The sequence below is a fragment of the Eutrigla gurnardus genome (genome assembly GCF_963514095.1).
Source record: "Eutrigla gurnardus genome assembly, chromosome: 19".
Classification (NCBI taxonomy): domain Eukaryota; kingdom Metazoa; phylum Chordata; class Actinopteri; order Perciformes; family Triglidae; genus Eutrigla; species Eutrigla gurnardus.
Genome location: NC_139930.1, coordinates 4,916,458 through 4,931,596, shown reverse-complemented (window position 1 = coordinate 4,931,596; position 15,139 = coordinate 4,916,458). Strand labels below are relative to the sequence as shown.

At 42.7% G+C, this 15,139-nt stretch overlaps 2 protein-coding genes and 1 long non-coding RNA gene across 4 annotated transcripts in view; 2 read left to right on the top strand and 1 right to left on the bottom strand.

Annotated features, from left to right (window-relative positions):
• The window catches only part of LOC311030317 (uncharacterized protein), a 242,164-nt gene that overhangs the window by 26,125 nt on the left and 200,900 nt on the right, over positions 1 to 15,139 (top strand). The gene's annotated exons all lie outside the window — the stretch shown is intronic.
• Positions 2,552 to 8,638, bottom strand: dnajc25 (DnaJ (Hsp40) homolog, subfamily C, member 25). Of its 2 annotated transcripts, none has more exons than XM_084035347.1 (5): positions 8,280 to 8,638; positions 7,461 to 7,613; positions 4,224 to 4,594; positions 4,024 to 4,126; positions 2,552 to 2,751 (listed from the first exon to the last, which is right to left on the bottom strand). In XM_084035347.1, the coding sequence occupies exons 1-5, from the start codon at positions 8,604 to 8,606 to the stop codon at positions 2,632 to 2,634; spliced, it is 1,074 nt and encodes a 357-aa protein (XP_083891473.1). In that variant the 5' UTR covers positions 8,607 to 8,638; the 3' UTR covers positions 2,552 to 2,631. The 2 variants fall into 2 exon arrangements, with proteins under 2 accessions (XP_083891473.1, XP_083891472.1); XM_084035346.1 differs by having other exon boundaries at positions 2,552 to 2,754; positions 4,027 to 4,126; positions 8,280 to 8,636.
• On the top strand, positions 13,940 to 15,052 carry LOC311029707. The gene is made up of 3 exons (XR_014598907.1): positions 13,940 to 14,101; positions 14,655 to 14,709; positions 14,789 to 15,052. It is a non-coding gene; the product is annotated as an uncharacterized lncRNA (long non-coding RNA).

Here is a 15,139-nt window from a genome sequence, read left to right as displayed (position 1 = left end):
CCAGTTCTGTCATTTCATTTCAATTTATTGTCGTCAGTGTTGGATTGATATGGGCCTTCGTTCAGCCTTTTGCCTTGTATTGTTTTGTTTTTGTATGTTTTAAAAATGTATGTTAATAATTTGATGGCAAACCTGACACGGCGTGCTTTGTTTTCTTTCCTGCGTGGTTCTTTTTCAGATATTTGACATCTCAGAAGTAGGCGGGGTTTTCGAGTTTGCTCAAGGGCACTTCAGCAACATGCATTGTCATGGATTGAAGCTAGAATTATGAAGTCAAATTACTGTACATCCAAGGATGGGACGTGGGAGCGCTGTGATTATTGGAGGAGCGCTGGGTCCTTTCGTTGCCCATGGTAACCAACTGTCCTGCCACATGACATTCAGACTTGACTATATATATTTTACCTTGCCTGGGATTAACAGTTAACATTAATTTGACTTTAATTCACTGTATAAGGTGATATTATTGTGAGTGTTGAAAACGAGAGATTTGATTGGGCACAAAGACGTTAACAAGAATATCTTGTTAACGTTGGACTCATGGAGTCGGTTCTTAATAATTCTGATGAAGATCTTCACCTGAAAATCTTGTTGTCAATCAACTTTTGACCAGACCAGCGTGAGGTCACAACTTTCCAGAAAGCTTAAAAAAACTAGTGATTGATAAAAACCAAATAGGGGTATGAGTTGGTCTACGAGTACTCATTGTACATTAAATTGTGCAGATTTTTTTCCTGAAAGAAATTCAACCATGGTCTGATTCTTGCGATGTTCCTTAGAGCTGGGGAACCAGCCCATTCTCATTCAGATGTTGAAAAAATACATTTTCCAAAACCAAACCAAATAGTTATCAATCTAAGTGACGCCACAGGGAACTCAGTGCATTAACAAAGTCACGCCTAGTGGTCTTGACCACGTGTCCATATATGGTGAGTTGGGATTCGCAAAACTCATCAGGCCTTCCATGTTACACATGCTAGGCGATGACTGCACTATCGCTGTACGGAGGATGTGTTCAGCAACTGGAAATAAACCTAGAAAAGAATCGACTTTCAAATATATTTATTAAAAAGCTATTTAGTTGTGTTCATACCATAGACTGACAACAAAAAGACCAGTGAAATAAACAATAAATAAGTAAAAACAGGTGATTTCGATGCGGTAAACTGTTGTGTTCAGCTGAACTTCTGAAGAAACGGAGAAGACACCTTTCTGTGACAAACATCTGCTGTTACACAACGTACAGACACTTTCAGCTGTGACTTTGTCTTCCATTTACACAATAAGAAAACATTGGATCAATAGAGACCGAAGGAGCAAAAGGCTTACCAGCATCTTCTGTTGGTGCAACTATCTGTTTGTACAACTGACATGTTCAGGTCATCAAAGGACGTCGTCTTACCAGATGAAAAGTTGGATGAGTTTTATCTCTTCACAGCGTACTTCTTGTATCTTGGTTGCCAGCAAACTAATAATCAAATGTCTTCTTTTTACATTTCTATACCTGTTCAATAAACAAGGTAATAACATGTTAACCAGACAGCTTATATGATCCCTCCAGTGTGTTCGGAGTCTACCCTGGCCTCTCATCAGTTGGACGTGCCTGGAAAACCTCCAGGATGCATCCTGATCAGACACCTGAACCACCTCAGCTGGTGGAGCAGCGGCTCTACTCCGATTCCCTCTTGATGTCTAAGCTTCACACCCGATCTCCAAGGCCGAGCCCAGAAACCCTACTAATGAAACTCATTCAGCCACTTGTATCTGTGACCTCATTCTTTCAGTCACTACCCAAAGCCTTCTGACCCACCAGTACCTGTCTCCTCTTTACAAAGACCACTGGGCCAGCCAAGCCTAAAAGGCCTGCTCCTTCATCTCTAAATCCTCCGTCACCGCCTTCTGACCAAAACTCCTAGCAGCCGCTTCCACAATGGAGTTTTTGAACATGGCCCACTCAGATTCCCCAGCCTCAGCCGGATGCAGGACAAATTCTTCCAGAGGTGGGAGTTGAAGACCTCGCATACAGGGGTCTCAGCCACAAGTTCCCAGTTAACCCCTCACCACACATTTGGGTTTACCAGGTCTTTCTGATCCAACCCATCAGTTGAAAGCTCAGCTCCTCGATTCACCCGAGTGCTCAAGACATACAGCTGCAGACCCAAGAAGGCCGGATACTCTGAGCTGCTGAATGGTGCATAACCACAACCAACATTCAGAGACTTCCTCTCATAACCTTTGACCTCAGTGTTGGTTGTTATAGGGGTCAAACTGGTAGCATTCTGATGTCACTTATCCAACAGATACTCGTTTCACAAAAACTCATTCACCAATGTTTCATTTTTACCAGCACAAACTTAAAAAAAACAACAACAAAAAACAGCTGGAGATAATGGAAATAAACTTTTGTTTAAAAAAAAAATAAAAATACTCAAAAATCTGAAGCCCCAGCACACAGTTTATTCCACTTTGTCATCCCCTTTATGAGGCCAATCGCTATGAAAATATCTCTCACCCTATAAACAGGCATAATTCATCTTTCTGTACAGTTATATCTCCACTCGGCACGTTGTGTGCTGTCCATGGATGTTGGCACTGAGGCAGGTTTGTATGTTACAGATGGGGCTCGGGCTGTCAGTCGTCGATGAACGTCAGCCGGCCCGGCCCCTCGTTCTTCATCCAGCGCCGGTACCTCTTCATCCTGGGGTCGGTCGCCATCTTCACCTTCATCTCCTCCTCCTGCTCCTTTTTGTGAGCCTGACAGACACACACCAGGAACCGTTACACTCCCAGATTCTACAGTTTACAGAGCTGCAACTGAGGCTGGACGACTCGGCTCAGTTCTTAGTCGTCAAGTTAGCATCATGTACATTTCCACGTCATCACAGTCCTCTCACACTCCTCAGCCCTTTAGTTTGTCTTTTTAACCAAATACTGTTTTCATTCACTAAATAACTCCACTTTGCACTTAAAGTTGCTGTCAAGATAAATCAAAACTTCCTGACTAGGGACTGATAGGTTTTGTTGCCGTTGAGTTGCCTGGTAAGACAGTCTCTATTGTCTTACCAGGTGGGCTAAAATAATCTATTTACTCAATTTTGTCAAGTTTTTTAAAAGAACTGGTTGATGAATAGACCAACTGTGTAATAAAGCCTCTGCTCCTCTAATTTCATGTGATTTTACGTTTCATTTGAAATCCTTTAATATGTGCTGCCCTCTTTGTTTAATGTCTTTATGCTAATGGCTTACCCTGGTAGCTCCATGTTTAATGTCACAACACTATGATTTGTGGGTAATTCCCTCAGCCAGTCTGCAGAAATGTGGACTTACGTAAAGTTTGCATAAAAGGGCTCAAAATGCAGGCGAGACTCCTCAAGCACTCAACGTCTGTTAGCATTAGCTGCACAAATCAATGCTTCTATGAACCATCCTAACACACTGAACTAAGATGGATATCAACTATGTTGATACCATCTTTAAGTATCCTTTAAATTTGGTTATTGCTATTTAAATCATGGCTAAATGAATAGTTTGGGTTCATACATTCTGGTGAAATCCACCGAGCACCTCTGGGTGATGTTATAAACTCAGACAGGACGGCGTTTGGTTTCCTGGCGTATCTGGGACTTCAACTCGTACAAAGCAGCAATAGTGGCGATTTCAGCCATAATATAATTTAATCGCGGGAGAAAAAAGGACAGCCGTCATAGAAGGCCATGAATCAAGTAACATTCATTTCTGAGGACAGTCTCAGGATACCAGAGGTAATCATGTCCATGCATGCCCTAGTTAACAGTACGTATATCTATGGATAAATACAACTCTTAGCAGATAGATGGAGGGAAACGGGAGGACAAACTAAAAGTTAGATATTGGAAAGAAGAAGAAAGTAAAGAGGGATAAATGGAAAACCTGTAAGGATGAATTAAAAGGAGGAGGAGAAAAAGAAATAAAGGAAGAGGTCCAAAAGATAAATGAAGTGAATGAGGGAGAGGGGATGCAAAGGCTCCACAGAGAGAAGTGACACACCTCATAGTTTTCTTTGATCCAGAGTCGTTTTTCCATGAAAGACTGTTTGTTGTTCTCTTCCAGACTGTCAAACTGAGACTGAGACATTTTCATGTTTCTCCTGAGAGTGAAAACAGAGTGAGGTGAAATTCCCGGCACAGAAGATGCTGATCATGACGACGACTCGTCCCGCTAATAAACGTTCTGTAAGAACTGACCTGATGAGGTAGAACTTCTCCTCCTCTCCGTACTCCTCCCTGCAGATGGTGAAGCGGTAAATCCAAGAGACGTACCAGGTGACGTAGTTGGTCAGGTAGTAGGGGAAGAGCACGATCTGGCACAGCAGGATGTCCGACAGGTTGGGCTTCTGATAGCCTCCTTGGATGTCTATTTTGTTCTTGATGATGTCACGGATCACCTCCTCCTCCTGCTCCCGGATCTCCTCTTTGGAGCGGCGGTTCTTGCCCTTCTCCTTGGTGCGGTTGAGGAGGCCCTGCTGCTTGGCGATCTCGGTGGCCTGGATTCGGTACTTGGGGACCGTCACCAGGTAGTTGATGGCCTCGTTGTAGCTGCTGTGCCAGCTGTAGAACTGAAGGAGGGACAGGGAGGTGAGAGCTTTACCTGACCGTGTTCACACCTGTTAATGTGTCGCCCATAGAAACGGGAGTAGAAATCAACGAGGCAGGATGGTCGAAACGGGGGACGTTTTTATGTGTACCGTTGCTGTGGAGACTAAATCGACTCACTGAAGTAGAGACAAATTCAAAGTATAAAAAAGTAATAATTTAACACCTTAATGCTTCATCCACACACTCTTGTCTCAGTGCTGGAAAGTACACAGCTTTGGCCCGATGAGTGACGACGTCATTAGGAGCTGTGTCCACATAGCACCCTTTCCTGAGCACCGGCAGATTTTTTAATTAATTATTCCCAATAATAATAATAATGAGAGCATATGTGTCCGCCTCGACATGTGTTTTGTGCATCTGCTCTGAGAATATTTGTTTCACAATCTCTGCATGATGCTTTGTAGATGGTGAGTTAAGCAATGTGCATCCAGACAAATGTATTTTTAACAGCTTAACGTCGTTTTAAGAAAAAGATGGTGTCGGACTAGTATCGGTATCTGCAGATGGTCAAGGTCAAGGTATCAGACATGAAAAAGCGGTGTCGTGGCATCCATGGTATAAACGGTGCGATCGCAGCGAATTGAGGAGTCTTCCTTCCGTGAGTAGGACGGGATCTCTGTGAAAACACCTCGTGAGCTCGAAAATGTAACCATCATAAATTCACAAATTGTCATAAATCCAAAACACATTTCCGGAGTGTATCAGGTGTTGGGGACCTAACCGTTAGGACTACACAATGCGGCCTACAAAGCCTACACATGCGGCCAGAACAAAGGGACAAAGGGGATTAAAAACTACACCGCCATTTTAGTTTCACATCTCACCCAGGTGAGAAATGTGACGTCACACAACTGGTGCCCTATTGGCTGACAATCTTCAGGGAACCCCGGGGGGTCCCCTGGAGCGGCCTAAGCTATATAATCCGGCGCCGCCGGAGGAACTTCCTCTCTCCATCGTTACTCGCGTTACACCAGGAGGTGAAGATTACGTCTGCAGCGTTTTCCTTTGTCCTAGGCCGCAGTCTTTCCCCCAAACTCGCTGGACGAGCAACAGACTGTTTTACCCCTCTTTTTCTCTACTCGTTTTATTTTTCTTTTGTTTATCATTTTGGATCCCAAGGAGACCACCACGACAGCGCGACTCTCCCGTTCCCCGCGGTAAGAAGAAAAACTTTCTTCGTCCCAGCTGCCAGCAGAACGGATAACTCGACCCGTCTTTGTCTGAAATCAGCTGACTACATCGCCGAGCCCCGCGATTGTTCCTCATTCCCTGCAGAAGGAAGAATTACTAACGGTTTTCTTCAACCAATTGGATCCGGCGCTGAACGAGCGCCCACGAACTACTGTCCGTTGCCGGCGTCAAGGAACGCCATCACCGCACGGGACGAAACCCTCACATCGACGCATCTCACATCGACAAAAGTAAGAGGCTATTTGTCTGGGCAGAAGCAGAGATTCGATAGTGTAGGACATGCTTGTAATTCTTGTTAATGTGTTTTAAGTTCTGATCGCGGACCGCCGAGTCCGTTTGTTCATGTGCTGCTGTATGTGAATGCTGATCGTGTACCCACGCAGCTGGGTTGATTTCTGTAACAGTGTTTTCGACTAACCTCCGCCATATTCGCGAGCTCAGAAAGCCTCTACTATCAGTTAAAAGACCGGTCTCGCGGAATAAACGCCAGTTCATTCACGCGAGCCCGTGTGATAGCGGCATGCCTTCTGAGCCTCAGAATATCGCTCGCGCATTTTCTCTCTTTGTTTGTGACCCGCTAACACACACACACACATACACGCCGCACACACGTGTCCTAAGCCAGCTGTTCCCGGCGGACGCTAGGGACATAGCTACATCTGGTGGCTGCATACGGCCATCTCTCTCTCTCTCGCTACTCCATCGGACGTCAGTGGCTCCGCCCCTGAACGCTGCGAGGAATAGCTCCATCTGGTGGCCGCACATAGCCAGCCATCCCTCCCTCTCTCTCTCTCTCTCTCGACACACACACGCGCACACACACGCGCACGCACACACACACTCCACGTGTGTCTCTCCTTCTGTTTAGCTTAGCTTTGTGTGTTAGGTAGTTAGGTAATAAGGCTTTGTTAATTGCAGTGTTATTGATTGTGATCATTATTACTGATTTTAATAAATCTTATTATATTATAACTAGCGGTCTCTTGTGCTTGTTGTGTATATGTCACTGGATAACAGCAGGTTGTGAAGGCTAGTGCTTGAATTTCACGCCTTTTTAATTGTTAGATTGTTTTTATGCTTCTATGCCAATGATCACGATGATTGGCATGTGAGTATAAAACCTTTATATTGAGACTGAATACAGTTTTAGGTTATCTTTTCCCTGATCCCAGGGTGGTGCCCCGTTTATTCATGATTATATCATGATAATATATTAAATATAATTATTAATACCGATAATCATATTGATATTAATAATTAACTGTTGATAACCAAATCTGCTCCTGCTACAACCCCAAAACAGGGTTAAATAACAATGATGACCACTGTCGATGTGGATTCCTTGCATATCAGTCAATGTAGAACGTTTATCAAACGTTACTTTACTTTGGAGGGATATATTGTAAGGACAAAGGAATGCTAACAAGTATTTAGAGAGAAGGGAAAGGGTTATTGAAGAGGAAGGCTGGTAAGAAGCTAGTTTGATTTTTGGAACAGATGGTCTCTGATGACATTTGTGATGACATGGATGTTTTTGTTGTGTTGTGTTTATGTTTGTTGTAGTATGCTGCTTAATTGTTAAGTGTGTGATGGTTATTGTGACTTATGTTTGGTTACTGTGTTATTTTGTCGTACCTGGAAGATGGAGATGGCACAGATGGTGACCAGGATGACGATCCTGACGTCCACTTTGGGGGTGAGCTGCCGGCGGTAGTAGGTGTAGTAGTGCTGGTAGTACTCCTCGGGATGGTCCAGCATGTAGTCGTAGTCCCGCCGAGTCTCCTCATCCTGCACACAGGTACAGAGACATTATTTTACCTGAAGGTCTCCGTTGTGAGGACCTGCAGGAGGAGCTCAGACAAACCTGCTTCCAACATCATTTTTCGATTTCATCACGCTGTTAAAAAAGCGATCTGTATTTTATGTCTAATGCTGCGTTCACAACAAACGGGATACCACTCAGATCCTGTTACAGTCATGCAGTAATACCACTAATCGTAATAGAAACAAGGATGTGACCTGAGATGTTAAAACACCTGGAGATAAATGTAAAACATCACAATATGTATGTAATAATGGTAGTATTGCAGTTAAATATACAAATTATTTCTCCTACACGATATTAAGAAATGTCTGAAGGGAGGGATGTTTATATATATATATATAGCATATAGTATAGTATATGATATTGGTTCACACAGGGGACACAAACAGCTGTCTCCTGAGCGTACCTTGGTGAGCAAACGATAATCACCAACACACACACACACACACGCACACGCACACACACACACACACACACGCACACGCACACACACACACACACACACACACACACACACACACACACACACACACACACACACACACACACACACACACACACACACACACACACACACACACACACAGAGAGAGAGAGATCCTAATGAAAACTTGGACAGAGTCTCGGACCTTTAACGTCTCGTACGCGGTCGCGATGAGCAGGAACTTCTTGTGGGCGGACTCCTGGGTCTCTCCCTCCAAGCTGGGATCTCCCGGCCTGAACCGGTCCGGGTGGTATCGGCGGGCCAGCTGCCGGTAAGCCCGGGCGATCTCCACCTTGGCGGCCTCCCGGGTGACGCCAAGCACATCGTAGCAGACCTCGGTGCCGCAGTAGAGGCCCTCCACCAGCGCGGTGACTGCCGGGAGGGAGGTCAGCGAGAACAGGAGCACCGCGAGCCGCCACCATGGCTTCACCGCCCCGCCACCGCCGAGGCACCGCTCCGTGGGCGCAGCCATCTCTGGGTTCCTGCCGCTGCTGCCAACTCCGGAGCCACAGGGCTGCCTTGTCGCGCTCTGTCTACGTCATCAGAGTGAGTCACGACGTAAAGATGACGACGCATCAAAGATCGCCTGTAGAGCGGTGCGAAATGAAGACTTCCTGTTGCTGTTCAACGGTGTACCGTGAACTACTCCTATGCTGTCATTTGGAAATACAAAGCATTTGGGAATATTAAGAAATGATTCTTTTTTTTAGTATTTCACTCCAAATGTAATTTCTTTAAAACTTTGCCAGCATTTGCTGTATACTTAAACGAGATAATACCATACAAGTTATATTTAAAGTGTAATACAACTCAAAAGGCCATCACCTTTATGAATAAAATATTGATTCTTGATTGACCACGTTTGTTGTTTTACCCTTAGTTTGTTTTATTATTGTAAAATGTATTCCCTTGAATATGACGTGCACCGTTTTTGATTGTGCAATTAAAATAATAAAAAAAACATACAGAACAACGTGTTATTCCTGATTCACAACTTGTAGGTTTTTTTTTTTTTTTTTGCTTCTGTAACTTCCTTTTTGTTGTTTCATTATTGTATTATCTTTACATGTCCATCATGTAATTCCCGTTGTTTGGTTTAATTTCTTCTTCTTTTTTTTTAAACAATATAATTACAATATAATTAATTATACTGTATTTGAATTTAAATCATTGTCATTTTAATATTGTCAGAGAATGCCCATGCTTACGGTGGCCCAGAGGTGTCAGGCCAAATACAAAAGCTACAACACAAATACAAAAGCCGCAACACAAATACAAAAGCCACAACACAAATACAAAAGCCGCAACACAAATACAAAAGCCGCAACACAAATACAAAAGCCACAACACAAATACAAAAGCTACAGCACAAATACAAAAGCCACAACGGAAGTGACCTAAAACACGGATAAACTCAACTTCCCAAAATGCATTGCGGCTCGTCTGACTTCTGAAAAGTTTTGAATAATGGCGGACGATTGCGGTGATTCTGGCGACAGTCAGCAACAAACCGCGTACACATGTAAGTATACTGTAACATGACTTTTATGTTTCCAGCTGACTTTTAAATCGTATTGATAATGAACGTTACTTTATTGTTGTTGGCATTGTACGTTACCGTTACGAATCGAAGGTCCTGCTAGCCGGCTAGCCTACTGACGGTAATTTACCATAGAGGTTAGCGAGCTTAAGCGAAGCAGCAAATGTGCCGTTTTTACCGACGTTAAAGGAGTCATCACCTGGAAATCGCAATTTCTCTTGTTAAAACATGCATATCTGTGTTTGACCTCAGTTGAAACTTGCCTGAAAGGCTGGAGTTTGAAAGTGGCGCCGTTTTTTCGCTTCTGCTCTTTTTCCGAACAGGAATAGCACACAAGGGTGTGCATTCCTAAAGCACGAGATTTTGATTCTGCGCCTTCGGTGACGTCACCGTGGCGGCTACTTGCATAAGCCCACCCCTCTTTCACCACCCAACCCCGCCCCGTCCGCTACCTGAAATCGCCGAAGCGCCGCCATTATGTTTTGGAGTCTGCATGCAGGCAAGCCCCCCCGGCTCTGTCCTTCCTGCGGCGAATCAACGCGCGCCTCATTACATATTATACAATGCACATCCGGACCAGTCAAAACCTCGCGCGTAATCTCGCGTGATAAAATCGCGGTACGAAAAAGGGTCAGAACAAGCTCAATGTTTGATTAAATTTTTTTTTTTTTTTTCTAATAAGTTTTACGAATTGATCCAAAGCGATCCAAGGGGGTCTGGATACGTATAAAACCAGGTGATGACTCCTTTAAGAAAATGTGGTATTAAATGTTATAATTCTCATATGCAGGGCTTAACTACTACTGTTGCATATTAAGCTACTCAATGATATAAGGTTGAACACCAGCGTATATAGATGGGAGATGTCCTGCTCTCCTGAGATGTCTACATGAAACGTTCTGTTGAACAGCAAGAAATCATCAATGAACTGTAACACTTTTCTATGTACTGTTCTTCATATAGGATGTTTATTGGAGAACATTAGATGGAGGGAAGGTGGAGCCGGATGGACAAAGAAGAGGGGGGAGAACATGAAGCAGAAATACAAAGTGAGTTGTAATCAGTTTAAAGTATTGAACTTTACATGCTTGATGTGAAGCATAAAAGAAACAAGATGAAGTTGTCTTTCTTATAAATAACCAGGCAAAGTCAGTGCTGGGTAATATCTACAATGTGTTAAAACATCAGAGTCCATTAAGTTGGTCCCATGTGGAACAGTATTACAGTACATATTATAATATATGACTAGTGGTGAATAGCTGAATCATGATTATAAGAAGTGTTTGTATGTTTGTATATGTTGTTTATAGGAACTGAAGATGTCAGCACTGAGGGAGGAGAGGTCACTGCTGCACACTGGAAGTGTTTGTTGTCATGGATGAGGTGATGGAGCAAAGACCTGCTATTACCCCACTACACCCCATCTCCTCAGCCATGATGCCAACCACTGCAGCAGGGTCTCTCCTCCAGAGCAGGAGGGAAATAGACCTGCAGGCCAAAACACGAGTCAACAATCATATATATATATTCAGATATTTATTATTTAGATTTGTACAGATCATCAGATATATCCCTAAAACATTTAACAGGAAACATTTGTCTGTAAGAACTTCTACCGTGTGGTATTACTTATAAACTGCACCACTGATAAACAAAAATAAAACCCCAACAATAATCATGTTCCTGCAACACAGGGATCTGGACATTTGGAGCAGACACTGCAGCTGCGAGCCTCTGAGGATGTCCAAGGACTGCTGGAGACTCTGAGGATGTCCCAGGACTGCTGAAGTGGCTTGTTGGCTTTGTTGCAGTCACCCCCATCAAATATCGACATGGAACCCATCTGTTTTTTTTTTTCTTCAAGTTTTATTGATCACATGTTTTGTAAAAAACAGCATTCTTTACATACAGTGAAATGAAAAGGGGTAAAGCAATCTGTCTGTCACTGCAAAAAAAAAAAAAACTAAGACTTTTATAAATAGTAATGTATTAAAAAAAAACAGGCATCTACCTAAGGTGATGCTAGAGAAATAGTTGATAAAAAAAAGTATAGTCTAAAAAATGACTTAAAAGTGCAGGTGTTTTTTTTTGTGTGTGTTTTTTTTTAAGTGCATAAAGTTGCAATTAAAGTCCATCATGGTTGAGAAGTCTGATGCCTGCAGGAAAAAGCTCTTCCTCAGTGTCTGTCCTGGCCTTTATGCAGCGTTGGCGTCTGCCCGACTGCAGCAGGGTAAAGAGGCCAGCATTTGGGTGAGAGGCGTCAGGCCCGATTTTCCTGGCTCTCAGCCTCACCCTCTTGCTGTACGTTTCCTCCAGTGTGGTGAGGGATGCCTTGATACCCTCTGCAATGCAGCTCGGTCCCGTGCAGTGCAGCTTCCATAGCAGGCTGAGGTACAACCTGTGAGGATGCTCTCAATGGCTGCGGAGTAGAAGGTCCTCAGGATGGAGGGGGAGACCTTAAACTTCCTCAGCCACCGGAGAAAGAATGTAAACTATATATAAGGTATGTTCTGTTAGTAAGCAGTAGACGAGGTTCTCATTGGAACGCCTTGAAAGACGGAGGTCCTTCCTTAAATCCCCTCCCCCAGCGGGGGAACATGAGTATTGACCTGCAGTCCGGCCCTCTGGCAGCAACCTGTAACAGAAAACACAAGATATTACATTTATTCTGAATGTTTTCCTGTTAATTTGTTGATGAACAGTACTTATTTCTTATCATACACGTATTGCAACCCGTATATATAACATGGATTATTTGTCTAATAAATTGTTCACTAATAGCCCACTACTTGTTTTTTTTATCCCACCAAACTCATACATGATATGAAAACGGCTTATATTAACCAACGTGTCTGTTGATTTTGTTTATGCATGCATATGCCTGTCTATTGATAATCAAATAACTTATTTAAACCAGATAAGTGATATTACTTACTTCAGAGGGAAATCCAAATTCCATGTATATGAATAATGTAGCTCCTCCGACGGCCGATTGCCTCCGTCGTCTCCGCGGTGAAGGTGCTGGTGTTCCGTGGTCAGGTATAATACAATCTATGAAAATTAATGATCGATAAAAGCTGCTTAATAGTCGCGATATATGGCGAGGGAAAGCAGCTACTCGGGTAAGAGGAAGAAAGCGAAAGCGTGAGAGCACGCATAAAAACGGTAGAAAACATTTGACAATAATACAAAAATATTTTTGAAATATTGAATTAAGTGTAATACTAATTATGCTTTATATTTTGATAAGTAATGTCCATTAAACGGGAGCTAGAACTGAAATCGATTCAGTTATGTGAGAGAAGATGAGGACGAGATGTCAATAAAGTAAAAAAAAAAAAAATGTAGTATGAGATGTGTTTGAGGTCACTTCCATTGTGGCTTTTGTATTTGTGTTGCGGCTTTTGTATTTGTGTTGCGACTTTTGTATTTGTGTTGCGGCTTTTGTATTTGTGTTGCGGCTTTTGTATTTCGCCTGACACCTCTGGGCCACCGTACATGCTAGTAGCGAAAATGTTGCATTATTACACTTTCATTTAAATGTTGAACCAATTAAATGTTTTCAGGATTTCATTTTTTTTTGTTTAATGACCGGATGTTGCCGCCGGCATCTACCTCCAACCCTTCACAGAGGGAGACTGCAGGTCAGTAACTGAGACAAGGGCGACACCTGGTGGACAATAAGAGAAAACACAAAAACACAAAAACGTTCTGAAAAAAGAACGTTTTTGTGTTTTTGATATCCCCTAAATGTTCAAACCTCTGAAAATGTGTTTTGGAATCTTAATCATTAGCCTACTATATAACATTAAATATTATACTTTATAAGCATACACGTTTTGGGTGGGAAAAAAAGCACAGAGAAACAAAATACATAAAACTCTCATGTGAAATAACCAAAGCTGTAACATAATAATAACATAATAATAATAATGTATAATAATAACAGTGTGCTTGTGTAGGATCCCATGACTCATAATAAGACGGTAATTGAGAAAATCAGTTTTAAGCTGAAAAGCTTTAAAGGGGCCCTATTATGCTATTTTTCCACAAGTTAATATAAGTTATTGATGTCTCCAAACCTGGTCTTTGAATTCCTCAACTGGAAAAAACATTCGGAACATGTATTTCGGAGTGGATCACACTCCTCATTTTCAGCTCTTTTACCCCACTTTTTCAAACGGGTGATTCTGTCGGGGTGTAGCCTTATGCTAATGAGATGACCCCTGACCCCGCTCCTACTGAGGAAGTGGTTGTGTCTCTCCGCCCCATGCTGTCCGCGTCCAGCTTGTTGCCATGGTTATGGTTCTACGCTACAAACTAACAGCGGTCCAGCCGTACCGCTTCGAACCGGACTCCGACCCAGAACCAGGACCGGCTCCTGTAGAAGTTCCGACGCCGCGGATGCAGCAGGACGAACCTGGATGGTTAGTTAACATGTCTGTGTAACGTTTTGGACGGTAACTCGATGTGTTAGCGTAGCTAGCGCTAGCCACAATGACGCTAATGCTGCGTTCTTCGCTCTATAAGTAACGTATCTGTGAGCTATTTTCGGCAACAATTAATATCGTTAGTAGTGCCGTGTTGTTGACAGTTCATTGTTGCATGTTTTCCAAATGGGGAACATTATATTTAAACGGATGAAAACCCAATGAAAACAGCATCCTGTATGCGGGCAGTTTGTTTACATCACATTAATGGGATTAAAAACGTCATCCTCTACACATAAAGATATACAAGCAACAGGATTTGGTCAGTATCATGTCGTCCTCCAGAATTATGTGCTGAATTGTGAATTATAGGCTGTGTGCTGTGTTTTATAAACGTGATTGTGCTCCATCTCAACATTATGTGCTAAACTTACTGTTACAAAATTCAAACATGAGGTTTACACCTCAGCTTGTCAGCAAAGTCAGTCAGGTTACCATATTAACAAGATTTGTTGTTGAAATGCTCAAATTCTGTACTATATTCATCTAGGTGACCATGTGGGCCTTCAGACACTGAACACGTCTGCTGCATGGAGACACCACAGGTAATGTTACTTTGTTACACCAAGTTGTCTGTTGAGATTATTATTCACATAACATGACGATTATCATGATTCACACTAGGTAAGAAGACGGATGCAGCAGCTGGAGGAGGAAGAGGCATGCATGGTGGGACATCCTGGTTGGAACTGTCTGTCTGAATGTTCTCTCTCCAAAACGCATGAAATATACAGCTGGTTATGGTGCTTTACACGTAAGAGGAATACAGCAGTCTGTTGTTTGTTTATCAATTGTGTTTTATAAAAATAAATCCCTCTATGCAACATATTATGCAGTCTTCCTGACCATTACTTCAGTAATATTAACCATGACACATTTTACAATTACTGTAAAGACTTTATTGTCAAATTAATCAGCAGTTGAAATTCACAGTTATATCAGAACACAAACGCAAACTGTTTGTGGCCGACTCTG

Excerpts from the sequence above, each read along its gene's own strand:
- dnajc25 (XM_084035347.1), bottom strand. The coding sequence starts at position 8,606 with ATGGCTGCGCCCACGGAGCGGTGCCTCGGCGGTGGCGGGGCGGTGAAG. Across the intron at positions 4,595-7,460 it reads GTGCCATCTCCATCTTCCAG|TTCTACAGCTGGCACAGCAG; the intron begins GTACGACAAAAT and ends TCCCTCCTTCAG. Across the intron at positions 2,752-4,023 it reads TCAAAGAAAACTATGAGGTG|CACAAAAAGGAGCAGGAGGA; the intron begins TGTCACTTCTCT and ends GTCTGTCAGGCT.